The sequence below is a fragment of the Martes martes genome (genome assembly GCF_963455335.1).
Source record: "Martes martes genome assembly, chromosome: 1".
NCBI lineage: Eukaryota > Metazoa > Chordata > Mammalia > Carnivora > Mustelidae > Martes > Martes martes.
The window spans coordinates 165,421,026-165,437,085 of record NC_137888.1 but is presented as its reverse complement, the minus strand read 5'-3'; the positions used below and the strand labels follow the sequence as shown (position 1 = coordinate 165,437,085).

General features: G+C 38.4%; 1 protein-coding gene across 3 annotated transcripts in view; it reads left to right on the top strand.

Annotated features, from left to right (window-relative positions):
- ATG7 (autophagy related 7) overlaps positions 1-16,060 on the top strand; it is a 239,498-nt gene that overhangs the window by 75,437 nt on the left and 148,001 nt on the right. For all 3 annotated transcript variants that reach the window (XM_080816773.1, XM_080816771.1, XM_080816772.1), the window contains one exon: positions 5,579-5,659. In XM_080816773.1, coding sequence (XP_080672899.1) covers positions 5,579-5,659 — 81 coding nt within the window. The remainder of the gene's footprint in view (positions 1-5,578; positions 5,660-16,060) is intronic.

Genomic DNA, 16,060 nt, shown 5'->3' with positions numbered 1-16,060 from the left:
GTATTAAGAGGAAAAAAATTTAATGTAAATTTAAAATATAAAATGTGTAGGATAGGAGGCAAGGTTTGGCCCATCTAAGGAATCTCTTACTAGCCCCAAAGCTAGGTATAGAGGCATGTGTGTTTGTAAAATGGGCAGTTTTTCCCCCTTGGTATTCAGAGGAGGCCATTTAGGAGGAAGTTAAATATTTAAAAAAATTTTTAAAAAATACAAAAATGGGAGTAAACATCTTTTTGGAGCATGGGTTATTTTTTGTTGTTTGCTCTTTTGTTTTCTCTCATGTGCTTAGTGTTATTATTTCTAGGTAGAGTTAAAATTTTAAAATAGCTGTTTAATGCCTACCCTCCTATACAGAAAGATTGACAGCAAATGCTAGTATTAGAATAAGAGTTTACAGTAAACTGTGTGCAGTCCCAAAAGTTAGAGAATTTACCTTGAGCAGTGTCAAGAGGCCTTACTTTTTAGTTACTGTGTGGATGGAGAAATGAGTTTAATGTCATTTCATAAAGCCTTTTCATTTGAATGTTATTTTAGATGTGGGCAAAATTAGGTAGATGTGGTGGTGCTATTTTTAGAAAACGTGGAAAGAATGAGAACTTTGCTAAAAGCTTCCATCTGTTTTCTGACCTCTAACAGGTGATGTTGAGTGGTATACAGCAAACCACAGGAAGGTGTAAATAAGTTTGGTAACTGAAAGCTCCTGTTTCACAAGTTTGCCTGATGAGAATCACCTGGGGCTCTTGTTAACATACAGATTCTCAGGCTTTATCCTAGCCCTTTTGAATCAAGTTCCAGGGGATTCTTTTCTCTGCTCAGGCAAGTTTAGAAAAACACTGAGCATATTGCTTTACATCCTTTGTGCACTTCTAAGTAGGAAGATGATGGTGAATTTTTCCTCACCCAAGCTAAGAACAAATTCTTAAAATGTCTTGGACTGTGAATTGGGGACTGGCCTCTTAAATATGTGTGAATATATTTATTAGGATTTTGCATAGTGTACCTGGATTTTAGATTGCTCTGCGATTTCTAACCATGTCTAAGGAAAGTGCTCAAATTTTAAGTAGCAATCCCTGCTCTTTAAATTTTACCCATTTCTTATAAGATCGGGGGAATGAAGAGCATATTGTGGAAACTCAGTGCATTTTTAATACTGGGGATTTAAAGCATTGGTGATTTTCCAGATTGCCTGGAAAATGTGAATGGTGCTACATTGGAGTTTTTCTTGTGGTTTATTTCCGACTTGTTTTCTCTGTATAGTTGAGATATGAATAATTTGGTAGGCTTTGGGATGTTTGTGTTTTTTCTCATTCATTCATTTCATAGTAATATGTAGTCTCTCTTAAAAGCATGTCACTGTGCTATGGCCAAATACAAATAGTTCAACCTGTGTCTTGCCCTTTATAGGCAAGAGAAATAAATATTTTTGTTCAGTGTAGCACACAAACTGATTCTAAAATTCATATGGAAAGGTAAAGGACCCAGAATAGCCAAAATAATCCTGAAAGAGAAGAACAAAGTTTCAAAACTTAGTACAAAGCCACTATAATCAAGACAGTTTTGTACTGTCATAAGGATAGATATATAGATCAACAGAATAGAAATGAGAGTCCAGAAATGAATTCTTAAATTCATGGTCATTTGATAACCATTCAATTGAGGAAGAATAGTCTTGTCAACAAAGTGTTGGGACAACTGGATTTCTACATGCAAAGGAATGAATTTGGATGCTTATCTCATACCATATACAAAAGTTAACTCAAAACGGATCATAGACATAAATATAACAGCTAAAGCTATAAAACTAGAAGAAAACATAATCCTCATGACTTTGGGTTAAACAGTGGTCTCTTATATATATATGATGCCATAAGACGGGGCAACCAAAGAAAAAATAAATAAGACTTCATGAAAATAAAAATTCTTCCACTTCAAAAGGAACACCATCAAGAAAGTGCAAAGATGACCCATAGAATGAGAGAAGATATTTGCAAATCTTATCTGAAAAGAAACTTGTATTCAGAATATCTTTTTTAGAAACTCTTAAAATTCAACAATAAAAAGAAAAAAAAAAGCCCTATTTAAAATTAGTTTAAGAATTTGGGTAGTCATTTCTCCAGAGAAGATTTACAAATGATCAAGAAGCACATGGGAAAATGTTCAGCATTATTAGTCATTAGAGAAATGCAAATCAAACCACAGTGAGATACCACTTCAGATTCACTAGGATGGCTGTAATCAGAAAGACAATAACAAGTGTTGGCCTTGTAGGTGGGTACAGTAGGTACAGTCACTTTGGAGAATAGTTTGGCAGTTCCTCAGAATGTTAAAAATACAGTTACCGTATGACTCATTAATTCCTAAAATAATGGGAGTTACTGTATACCCAATTTTGTCAATACCCAAAATAAATGTCCCAACTGATGAATGGATAAACAAAATGTGGTATATCCATATAATGGAATGTTATTTGGCAACAAAAAGGAATGAAGTACAGATATAGGATATAATATAGATGAAAACATGCTAAGTAAAGGAGGCCAGTCTTGTAGGATTTCATTTATAGGAAATATGTAAAATGGACAAATCAGAAATAAAAAGTAGATTAGTGGTTACCAGGGCCTGGGAAAAGTGAAGAATGAGGACTAATTATTTCTGGGTTCTCAGTTTCTTTATGGGGTAATGAAATGTTCTGAAATTAGATATTGGTGATAATTGTATTATTCAGTGAATATACTAAAAGCCTCTGAATAATATACTTTTAAAAGATGAATTTTGTAGTACATGAATTATATTCTAACCTATTGGGATTTCTAAAATAACTATTACACAAGGTATTTAATAATAAATATCAAAAAGAAGGATTTCATGTGATGGAGACATTATCTCTAAGCTTGATGATAGGTAGATTAAGGATTTATGAAAGGTCTGTTTGCATTGAGTGGCTTTTAAGGAAGATGGAGATTTGGCTATGTAGCTGTTTCCAAAAGGAAGGGTTCTGAGTCACAGAATTCAGCATGAGACAAGGTCAGGAACTCAGAAATGTCTTTAGAAGGAAGTTGTACTTCAGCTTAGTTAGTAGCTACATTAGGCCTATGAGCAGACTGAATGTAAGACATAATTAGAAAGGCAGGATGGTCCCAGGTTAGTGGGGGGATCTTGAATGCCAGCATAAGGAATTTTCTGTCGTGTTTGTTTCAGCTCTAGAAAGTTGATTAAAAAAAAAAAAAAAGTGACACACCCAGGAGCTGTGTATTAGAAAAATACATCAATGGCAGAGTGTGGCATTATATGGGAAGGTGGGAGCTCACCTGTGGAGATATCCATTAGGAGGCTGATGCATTAGGTTTGAGAAGAAGGCCTTCCTTTTTAAAATTACCTACCACTAGGGGTGCCTGGGTGGCTCAGTGGGTTAAAGCCTCTGCCTTTGGCTCAGGTCATGATCCCAGGGTCTTGGGATCAAGCCCTGGTCGGGCTCTCTGCTCAGCAGGGAGCCTGCTTCCCTTCCTCTCTCTCTGCCTGCCTCTCTGCCTACTTGTGATCTCTGTCAAATGAATAAATCTTTAAAAATAAAATAAAATTACTTAACACTAATTACTTTGAGCTCTAGGCCTTCTGATACCAACTTGGTGAATTTGAAAGGCCTCATACACAGATGTTACTTTACTTCATTTCCTGGGAAAATGAATCACAGTTTCCTAGTAAAGAGCTGTCTGGGGTGCTAAACAATAGTGTGTGGCCCATACTTAGCCAGTCCATTCATTTTGGTTCCTTTTTCTTCTCTTGCTCACCACCTGTGTTTTTTGTTTTTATTTTTTTCTTTCCTGCCTTTCTTCCTGCTCCTATCTTGGTCTTCTGTCTTCCTTGCCTTTAGCTTTACCTCCTATCTGTAATCATGAGACAGTTTAGCAGAGAAAATTACCAATATTTCTTTATATAGCATAAAGCTTGATATTAGGTGTAGGAGAAAAAAGAATGAAGAAAACCTTTTTGTGGTTTTCTCCTACAAAATGCCTGTGGAGGCATTAACATAGGCTATATCAATGAACATTTTAATAGAAAATGTGCAAAATATGGTCACATTTTTGGGAACTTAGTATAAAAGGTATTTATATATAAACATATATATATATGTATATATATAAATGTAATATAAAAGTAACTGAGGTATGAGAAGACTCACTTTGAGAATTCTTTTAAGCCTCTCACTTCTTGATCTCATGAGGATCTCAGCATTCCCATTTATGACCTGTTAAAGTCTTTCTTAGAAGTTTGATGTCTCCTGTTTTGGTGTCCTGAATAGCGAACTTAAACCCTGATTGTGCCTCCAGTACTATATAATGAAATGGTTACCACATTCCTGAGATTTAGGAAACTAAAAGATTGTCACATTTTTCAGAGGTTCACAATGAGGCCATCTAACTAATACAGCTATCTAATTTATCCTTTCTACCAAACGCTCTTTTGATCTTGGATTACATTGAAAAGAGTATTTAAAAGATAGCCAAGCCATGTTCGGTTTTCCAGCACGAACAAGCAGTTAGACTAGGTGCAGTGCAGGCATGAAGATGGGAGTTATCCCAATCCAGGAGAAAGCTTTTTTCTTTGAAGAGTTTGTCAGGTTTTATTTCTTTTTATTTTGGGGAAAGTGTTGGTAGGATAGCTAAAGGCAACAAGGGTGTGTGGCTGGGTTGTTTTGCTCTTTTCAGGTGAGATTGTCAACTTATGTTGAGACCTAATATTGAAGACAAACCTGTGATGTCTTGAGAGAAAGGGAAGAAGGGAGGTAAGGTAAAAGGAAGAGGCTGGACCGTGTTTGGAGTAAAGACGCCTACTTTTGAATCTTAGCTCTGTCACTTTCTGTTTTCCTGAGCCGAGTTGTGTCACCTTTCTGAATCTGAATTTTATCAACATAAAATGGAGATAGTGGGGAAGATCAAATAATTTAACTCATGAGAGGATTCATTCATGTTTCTGACTTACTATAAATGCCAAGTCCTATGGAGACTTAACAGAGTTTATCATTCATGTTTTTCATAATAGTATGTTAATGATCTACACAACAGCTTAAAATTTCCTGTTTGGCATAAGTATAGTTCTAGAGAGGTATAATCTCAGTAAATTACTTAAATCCTAGTTTTTGAAACCTGGTTATAGCTGATTCCTTGAAAATGGCAGTTAGTTGTAGTCCAGAAGTTTATGCTTGAGGTGGCGCTGTTTCCCCATAAATTTGGTGATGTTTTGCATTTTTATCCCTATCTATTCCAAGTCAAGCAAATAACTAGATGTAAATTTAGAACTATCTCTGCCTGGCGTAGTCCCCAGGCCTCACCTGTGAAGCCCCACCCAATATCATATCCTGTATACAAAGTTTGTAGGTTCCTAATGGAATAAAAGACATGCTATAGTACTTCCTCAAACTGATTATAGTAGAAGGAAAGCTATCCATGCTGCACTTCATTTTTGCTAGTAATCAGTCAAGACCACCATATTATTTCCCACTTTTTGTCAGAAACTACAAATATATTTCACAGGTATGGGCCTTCTGAGCTTGATGTCAATTGTTCTGTTTTGTTTTTAGATCCGGGGATTTCTGTCACGATTTGATAATGTCCTTCCTGTCAGTCTGGCGTTTGACAAATGTACAGCTTGTTCTGCCAAAGTAAGTCGTTCTGCATTTGAGGGACTTGTTTTTCAAAATGAATCTGTTACCCTTACCAGCGAGAGGCACTGAACCCAACTGAGGACTTTCTTGAGGGGGACTAAAATACTGGAGGGGATTTGTCATTTATGTGTATTCATTCTCACAGAGAAACCAGCCTGAGAAAGTTTGATTTATAGTACAGAGAGAGACTGAATTAGATATTGTAGTTCTGTATCAATACTTGCATCACAATAATTTTAGCTTGAATGTGAACTTTTAGGTTTTGCTCCTACCCGGAGGTTCCTTGCTCACATGGACCATCACAGAGCAATTTTTAAGTGTTCTTAGAGGAGGAGGGATACTAGGCAGTCCTCATGGTTTGTCTTTTGGAGATCTATATAATGACAAAAAGTAAACAGAGATTAGGGGCCTGGCTAGGGAGCACATAAAAGGGCCCCTTCAGCTTTGATCTTTCCAGAGGCTCTAAAAATAGAGCTGGCATGTCCTCCATTGTAATGGGAACCGGCTGATGTATCTCCAAACCACAGTGATGGCATCTCACTTTTTCATAGGTCTAGAGATAGTCTGAGTTACTTGTGCCTGTATACTGTGTATTTATAGCTAATTTTCTTTTGTATGCTAATTTTATAGCTAATTTTCTTTTGTATTTTCTTTAAGCCATTGATGCCCAGTGATTTAAACTGGGCTTTTAAAACTCAAACTCCTTGATAAGATTTTCATGTTCAAGTATTATGCAAAATAGTTTTGGGGTCATTAATCCGAAACCCTAGCCCCTTACTTCTAATTCAGGACTTTTTTTTGCCATGGAGACTCATCTGGCAGTACGGAAAGGATTGAATTCTGGAGAAATTCTCTCCACTCTGAGTTGATAAGTTTCCCCCCACCCACCCCCGTGTATGTTAGGGGGGGAAGACTTTACTTGGTCAGTAAATCCTATGAGAAGCTGAGAAGCACGATGCTAGCCAGTCTAAAAACTTAACTCAGATTTGAGAATGTTGATAAATTTGGTTAATTTTAGGTGCTGAAACATTTAGAGTAATTTTTTTTCTTCAAAAAGTAAACTAAGCTGTTTTATCATTATGCATCCCAAGTGTCAGTGTTTAGATTTAAAGTTTACCATTTCTCAGTAGTGACCCACGAGCTTGTTGTGTTTTTTTTTTTTGTCGTCTCTCTGAGGTATCATATCTGTTCAAGTCAAGGCCTTATGGATGTCTACTTCTGTGTTCAGAAATGCAAGTTTTAGAATTATATGCTTTTTAGTGAGCACATTTTTTTTTCTTTGAATGGCTGAGCTAATTGGTCTCAGAATAACTTGGCAGTATTAATTTTCATGCTGAAATCATTTGGCACAGGTCAGTTTTTCTGTGGCTTTTTGTAGACCAGGCCTTTCAATGAAATAAAGGTAACTGGGTTCTGTAAGTGAAATGCAAACACCCATTCTTTCTTGTTCTATTACTAATTAAATTAGCCCTTGAGATACTGTTTGTGAAAGAATCACAAACATACCAGCTAACTGAGGTCCCTTCTATTCTTTGAAAGAGAATCGCTTTGCATTTTTAATGCTTTCACACGTATTGTGAGCATTAAATATAGGTATCACTTTTTTTGTTAGCAAAGTTAATTCCTCTTGGTGGTCATTCTGAGAGTCCTGCTTTACATAAACATGCTGGACAATTTAATACAAACTGCTTTGGATTTTAACAGCTGTGCTATTCCCATAGCGATCACTTTTCATGTGGTCTGGGTATTAAATTTCTTTTGTGCTGAAAAGGTTGCTTCACTGGTGCACGTATTTCCTTACAGTAGAAACACAGTATTTACTTACTTGGCTAACTTCTTTATTCGCTTAGGAGAATGTCATTCTCTATTATCTGCAAACCCAACATTAATACTTTGAAATGACAAATCCAATTATAGTTTCATCTCTGTGCATGTGAATTTTTCTTAATGCATACTTAGCATAATATTTTTATACTGAGTCATATCATAGTTGTTATTGTTTCAAAAAGATTCTTTGGGGCTAAAAATCACTTTTTTAAAAGTCTGCTTTGATATCCATGAAGTAATTTTTTCCTTTGGTAGTGTTTGGTATTTTTGCTTCCATCCCCCACCATCCCCCCACACCGTCCCCCCAGGACCAAGGCCATACTTATATCTAATTTAACACAAATACAGACAGAAAGATGGGAGAGATAGGGGCACCTGGGTGGGTCAGTGGGTTAAGCCTCTGCCCTCGCTGGGGTCATGATCTCTCTGGGATCCTGGGATCCGCCCTATGTCCAGCTCTCTGCTCATTGGGGAGCCTGCTTCTCCCACCCCTGCCTACTTGTGATCTCTTTCTCTGTCAAACAAAATCTTTAAAAAAAAAAATGGGGGTTAAAATGGGGGAGATAGAATAAGCTCTGCTGAGTAATGTGCTCTGTTCATTACCATATTTATATATATGTATAGACCTTTTATAAGGCCTGAGGTGGGGAAGAGTAGAGTTCTCTGCTGTGTCAGCGAAGGCCGAATCATCTACACACAAATTCTTTCTTAACTTGTTTGGTTTTAACTTTGGCAGGTAGCCTGATTAATTGTTCCATCTTACAGAAAAAATACTGAAGAATCTGGAGGGAAGAGGGTAATGAAGAGGAATTTTCATTCCAATTTCTGATTATTGTCTTAAAAGACTTTCTTAAAATGATGGTATCTGCCACAGAATTTCAAAAAGTCTTATTTGAAGCTATATGAGTTGTTTTAGTTCTAAAAAGGAACTTAGAGCCAACTGAAGTTTTTGTGGATTGCTACCAGCAGGGAAAAAAATAGAATTTTAAAACCAATATTCTTGAAAGAATTTCTCATAATACACTGAATTAGTTATTATTAGCCTTTCATCTAAATATTTTGGGGGGAAGTTAGGGTATTTTTTTGGTAAGTTTATATTTTGATATAATTTTATACTTACAGAAAAGTTGCAAGAATAGTACAGAGAACCTCCTTATACTCTACCCAGACTGACCATTTGTTTGCATTTTGCCCCATTTATGTATGTGCACACTCCCCTCCCTCCCGCCCTGCTTCCTCCTCCTCACCCTTCTTTTTTTCTTGCAACTTTGAGAGTAAGTTGGAGATATTGTGGTGCTTTCCAACTAAATGCTTCAATGTGTATTTCCTAAAAAAGGATATTCTCTTACCCAAACACAATATATTTTCAAATTCAGGCAGTTTAATGTTGCCACAATACTATCATCTAATCCACTGTCTGTATTTTAAATGTTGTTATTTGTACCAGTAATGTTCTTTATAGGTTTTTTCTCCCAGACCAATTCAGGATCCAGTTCAGGATCAAGCCTGCATTTAGTTGTCCTATCTTTCTGGGTTCCCTCAATCTGGAAAAGTTCCTTAGCCTTTTTTTTTTTCCCCCCTTAACCTAAACATGGTGATGTCTTGCCGGTTATTTTGTAGCATTTCCCTTAACTTGATTTTGTCTAATGTTTCCTTATGATTAGAGTCAGGTTATGAAATTTTGGCAGAACTACCAAAGACGTGATGATGTATCTTCATGTTAGGAGCCACATGATGTATTTTAGCCCCTTTGGTGAGGTTATTTCCCCCCTTCCTGTATTTGTAACTACCTTCTCCAACGGTGAGAAACCTGGCTCTTATTATCCTGCATGTATTTACTCCCTGCTCAAGTCTAGAATATACAGAAAGTAGTTTCAAAATTGCTAGCTCATACTACTGCAGAAAATAAACCTATTAATTAGAGTTCAATTTTTATGCATGGTCCTTTTTTCTAGGTAAAATTTATATACAGTGGAAGGCATGAATCTTAAGAGAGAACAATTCTGTAAGTTCTGACAAATGTATACATGTGTGTACCCCTCATTTCAATCAAGATCTAGAATGTTTCCATCACCCCAGGAAATCCCTGTGTCTCCCTTCCCAGACCATATCGAGGAATGAGGACAGTATGACGAATACCATTATGCCGAATACCAAGCTAGACACTTTCTGGTATTTCATGCAACAATAGCCTAATTTCTGGGTCCTGAAAGTTGACAAGAAACTTATCTCAAATCTATAGTCGGGAGCAGGACTGTGCCTGAGGTGACTGCATGTGGATATTGTTCTCGTTACACAATCTGTCACCCATAACCTTTGTGATTCTGCAGGAATAGCCTTGCATGAAGAAGCAGGCCCAGTCTTGGTTTTCATACCATCTGGGACCTGCCCACTGCACAGATGTAGCAAGCTGTGCCCAGAAACCTGATCTGGGGATTTTAATTAGCAATTAGCAACCCTAATAATACACTTTGGTGTTTACCATGCCATGGGCTCTTCTGTTGATGGGTTATGATTAAACTTCCCACGGTGACTTGCTATTAACTTTTTGTATGTATCTGTGTACATGTGCCTTGAGTGATAGAGCGGGTGTAGGAATAATACACTTTGGCTGGTATCCTCATGTAGTAAATTACATGTTGGTTTTTGGGTTGTTGTTTTTTTTTTTTGCCAACCTGTCCGTTTATTTTTTTTATACTATATAATCCTAATGTTTTTCTATCCTGTTTCTTTGTTACTTAAGTGTGAAATAATGATACTCAATTTAGCTATTTAAACTTTAAGAAAAATCTCTGCCCCAAAGCAATCTGTTGCCTCAGGTTCAACAAATGGGCCCTTTTGAGGATAGAAAGGCAAGTCATAGATATGCAAAAAGAGGTTAAAGTCTTCCTGTATGGCTGTTAGCAGGTGTTCATTTATTCAGCTGCCATTTGAGTCCCTGCCGGGTGCCAGAGATACAAAGATGATTAAAATGAATGCTATTTAGAGGATGCGGCAGACCTGTAATGTAGCAGCAGTCATCTCACTTATATAGTAATACGCTGTGTGGACAAGGAGTGTCTTCCTGCGGTGGTGTGCTAGTACCCACTACTTTTTCAAACAGGAAAGACAAAGGATGGCATTGTAGAAGGTGACTTCGGAGTTGATGTTAAAGGATGAGTAGGAATTTCTAGAAACACATGGGAGACAGAACAAGAGGGGAAGACACTGTAGATGGGGAACTGCAACAGTAGCCAGAAGAAAGAAAACCTGGTACAGGCATGGAGTCGTTCAGCATAGTCGTTCAGTGTAGCCATAGCGACAGAGCATCAGACATCCAGTTCCCTCCCAACCGTCCTCTCTGAGTGCCGTTTCAATTTCAGCTATTCTTGAGTTGGAATCTAGTGTACTTTGTCTGACATTTGAGGCTGCTGTTTTGAATTTTACAATGCCGTATAAACTTGTTTCTCACCTAGCACCAAGCTTAGGGGGTTTCCTAGCCTAAGGAATCCAGCAGCTGCAACAGAGTGGTGTGGAGGCCAGGAAGTCGTTCCGGGGATTTCCATGGTCCTGGCTCCGAGTCCCTTGCTGGCTGCCCGAGTGACCACAAGCAAGGTGCTCCCTGCTCTGCTTGCCTCCATTTCTTCTTTTGTTAAATGACTCAGTTGGATGAGATAAGCTCTGGCTCTCTGTTGACCCTTAAAGTTATTAGCACTTATATTTTCTTTAGTTAATTTTATTTTTTATTCCACAGCAATCTATTTTAATTACAGTAAAATCAGAAAATATATTTAAGGTGAAAGAAGATAATCAACAGTATTCTAGCCACTCAGACCACGGTTAGCCATCGACCTCTACCCTTCCTGACTTAAGAAAAAAAATTTTTCTATGTAAGGAGGTATGTGTAGATAATTTTTCTCTCTGAACATTCCTATTTTATGTTTGAAATTAGCTTTAGAGAGAGATTTATGGTGCTGCACCAAGGACACTCCCTGCTTCTCTGATTTGATAGGGTTTTAAATCTCAATCATTTGTAAGGACTGGCCAGAGCCCAATCGGAAGAGCTCTCCAAAGTTTGTGCCAGGAATTTTTGCATACAGCTTCTCAGTGGCAAATATTACTCAAAACTGGGCTGCAGCCAGGTTTTCCTTCTCCTTTCCAAAAGGGACATAAATCTCTGATTGGAAAATGATGAGTAACCCCCAGGTTCCCTTTCCTATCTCGTTTACCCAGTGAGGCCTCAAGTCTTCTGTTGTAATGTGTGATGGATTTCATATGCACGGTTGAGTGGTGTAAACTGTATCCCACATCTTGTGCTTAGCAACTAGTGTTTCCCCAATCTCCAGAGCCGCTTCCCTAAAGAAGCCAGAATATCCAGCCAGAGCCAGTGTGGAGTATTGTAGCTGCAAGCTCTAACCTTGGAGCTCTTGGCTCTTCACCTCCTTGAAAAACCTTGGACATTTCTCCCTTTGCTTCAATTTCCTCATCCATAGAGTAGGGAAAATATTTTCTGTTTCCCAGGGAAATTGCAATGGCTGACGTGTATTCAGTTCCCTGTGACCAAGTACCAAGGCCTTTGCCCACTTCTGGGACTGATGTTGACATCAGAAATGAGAAAACAAAGACCCCTATGATTGAAATAGGTCACCTGGGTGTGTGGAACCCTTTCCGGGCTCACTGTACAAGCAGGTAGAATGAGAAGCCTGACTGAAGGTCAAGGCTGCCCTGGTTTTGAGAAGGCATGGAAACCTTCCATCATGACTCATGACAAATACTGCCAAAACCTTCCCCCTTGATTCCAGAGAACTATGCCTTGCTTGTTACTTCTGACCAGTGGTCTTCTGAGACCACCTAATTGGTAGTTAAGTTTGTACTGCTTGCTCTTCTCCCTGTCACCTTTGGTCACAAACACATCCAAGTTTGCTTGAACACATGTTTTTCTTATAGGATCCTTTGACCATCCAGACCAGAAAAGTTTAGAACTTTGATCTTACATGGTTCCACTGGCTGTTTGGCCCAAGTAAAGTCTTCAGGTTGTTGAAAATCTGGGTTCCTTTTAGTTTGGAATTAATCTCATTCACTTTTAGCCTCTCCTCCCCTCCCGCACCCCAAGCCCATCCCTTGACAGAGTGGTGCCTAAAATTTTTGAACCCTGGGCCTAGTTCAGACTGACCAAAGCAGCAGACCCTGCTTCCCTGAAAAAAAAAAAAAAAAAACAAAAACAAAAACGTAAAGCCATATACAATTTTCCAGACAATTTCAGTGGCGTTATAAAGTCCCTGAAATATGCCTGTGGATCCTAGGAAGGCACCCTTGTTCTATGAGTTTTTCTTTGGTACCATTCCCAAGCTGTTCTGGATAAGACACTGGGGAACGAGTGTTGTAACCAGCCCCACCGTGACCTCTTCTATGGTTTTGGAAAGTTGGCCATCTCTCTCTGGAGACTCATTTTCCTCAGCTGTCGTAAAGAGAGATTCAGGAGCTCATCTATCACTGGGTTTTGTTTTATGGCTAAGATTGTAGAGTCTCTTGATCTGCTATTCCATTTCTTTAGGCCCAACTACATTTAGGATGGGGGAAGATACTGACCCTTTCAGAGTTCTAGGAGTTCATTGTCACTATTCTAGTGGTACATTGATTTGACTCCTGATGGACAAAGCCCCAATTATCATCTGCTCTTGTTTCTTCTTTCCTTTTTACTTACATAAAATATAACTTGTGTTTTATATTATTTTTATATTCATAAAATATTTTATGTTATCTTCTTCACTTCTCCCTCCACCCTTAAAAGCTTTGGAAAGAAGGGAGGGAGGGAGAGAGGATCGTGGTAGTAACTGCTGGGTTTTTAAAATAAGGGAGCCATCAGTTTGAAATGGGAGATTTTTTTTTTTTCTTTAAAGATTTTATTTACTTATTTGACAGACAGAGATCACAAGTAGGCAGAGAGGCAGGCAGAGAGAGAGAGAGGAGGAAGCAGGCTCCCCGATGAGTGGAGAGCCCGATGTGGGGCTCGATCCCAGGACCCTGGGATCAGGACCTGAGCCGAAGGCAGAGGCTTTAACCCACTGAGCCACCCAGGCGCCTGAAATGGGAGATTTTTTAATGGATGTACATGCTTGTACATACAGAGTTTGTATACAACACATAACTAAGCTGAATACTGAAAACACCCAGATAAAGATTTCCATGAATTTATTTTAATGACTACTGTCCCAGCAGTTCACCTGAATAAACATTAGAACTCTTTTTTTTTTTTTTAATTTATTTGACAGACAGAGATCACAAGTAGGCAGAGAGGCAGACAGAGAGAGAGGGAAGCAGGCTCCCCGCTGAGCAGAGAGCCTGATGCGGGGCTCCATCCCAGGACCCTGAGATCATGACCTGAGCCAAAGGCAGAGGCTTAACCCACTGAGCCACCCAGGCGCCCCAACATTAGAACTCTTAATTAATGATACTATGATTTTTGAATGATACAGAGGTGAATAAGAGCCTCTGAGGTTTCCAATGATATCCTTCTAGATAGGATAGTAAAATTTATTACATGATAAAATAACTTGTTATACCAGAATTATATAAACATCCTTACTCAAGAAATATACCTAGCTTGGAAGGCGTAATTAGTTTTTAGTAACTGGTAGGAACTGATTAAATGTTTTGAATGTCAAGAAAAGTTCATGATTTAATAGATGAATAAATGAATAGCAAAACAGGATAAGAAAGAAGTAGGATAGTCTACACTGTCTAGGAACTCAGTCTGGGTACTCAGTAGCAGAATGCCCTTTGCCTGTTAGTGCAGAGGTGTGATTTATCATTGTGCCTTAAGTGGTAGCTATCACTGAATATTATGTATTTCGTGGTTCTGAATGTTTATCCTTCTGATCTTCTTTTTCAGCTTTTACTCTCTCCTTTGCTTTAGTTGATGCTTTCGATGTTTTGTTATTATGTTGAAAGATCATTTCCAAAGTATATTAAAACAAGGAGCCTTTGGGATTCATCAAAGATGACCTAACACTTTATTAAAGGACACATTTTGGCAATGAATTCTTAGAAGAGTTTTGCTTGCTCTTCTGCAGGATTTTTAAGAGTCTCCATTTTATTTTTTCTAGAAGGCCTTCCAGTATCCTCTCCAGGTATTTCTAAAGAAACTTAATCTCTGCAGCCTTTTTTTTTTTTAAAGATTTTATTTTATTTTATTTTTATTTATTTGACGGAGAGAGATCACAAGTAGGGAGAGAGGCCGGCAGAGAGAGAAGGGGACGCAGGCTCCCTGCTGAGCAGAGAGCCCGACGCAGGGCTCGATCCCAGGACCCTGGGATCATGACCTGAGCCGAAGGCAGAGGCTTTAACCCACTGAGCCACCCAGGCGCCCCTCTGCAGCCTTTTTTGCCATAGAAGTTGTGAACGAACGGTTTGAGAATATCTTAATCCTAACGTTACTGTCCTTATGACTTGCCTATGTGATATTTACATGATGACAGTGATAAATTCTAGAATATTTAGCTTTCCCTAGTTTTTAAAAAAATTTTTTTGAATTTTAAGTAAACTCTATGCCACACAGGGGCTTGAACTCATGACCCCAAGATCAAGAGTCACATGAGACAACTAGGCATCACTTGTCTTCTCTAGTTTTAAGTAACTTTTTCATCCTAGAAACTGAAGATTTTTTTTCTTCACAAGGAAGAAAAGACAACATAGTTTTTTCTAGAATACCTAGTAGGTAATTAAAGGGTAGACCCAAATTCGACCTCTTGAATTTATAGCCATCAGACTAAAATTGGAAAATACCTTCCCTGTGATCCTGAAACGGCTGCAAGTGTGCCAAATGTAAACAGTTAGTGGGAGAACAGACATAGCAAGTTTTTTCAGATAAGAACCACCGTGTTGAAACTACATGAGTGCGTATCCAGTGGGGTCTTGAGGAATGGCAGTATCTCTAGGATAACTGCCTCACCTCTCATGAGGACTCTGTGGCATAGTCCCAAGGCCTGTAGTCAGAGATTACCCATCTTCATGACTCTAGACAGCCTTGGTGTCTTTGTAGTTGACTCTGGATTTGCTGGAGCATTTGGATACTCTGAAGGACTTTGTCAGCACTCCAGCTTGGGATAGAAATCCATGTGAAAGCATATTTTTGTGTTCTTTGTAAAGGCAGGAGAGAAAATTTGGGTTTCTCTCAGTTCTTAGTTGTGCTTGACATTTCCTTCATGTCAGCTCTTTCATGAAGGACCCTGAAGTGGGGAAAAGATGGTAACAAGTGGTAACTGAGTCAAGTTACTCCTTGTTAGTTAATACCTCTCACATATCCCAAAGTGAGCCCAGCTTCACTCTTTATGGGCCCATATCTAGATTTCCTGTTAGTTCAGTTTGACCTGACAGATTGACTTCAATCATAATGCAAGCAGATTTTTAAAAGTAAACAAGTACAAACTGACTTCCTAGTAGAGTAATGTGTTAGAGAGAAAACAAAAACACATACGTCACTTGGCTCTATTGGAGGAGTCAGTTTTATTTCCTAACATCTGCTGTTCTTTGCCTAATCGCTCAACTGCTTATTTTTAAGAATATTCCAATAGGCCCTTGATACCTGAAAAA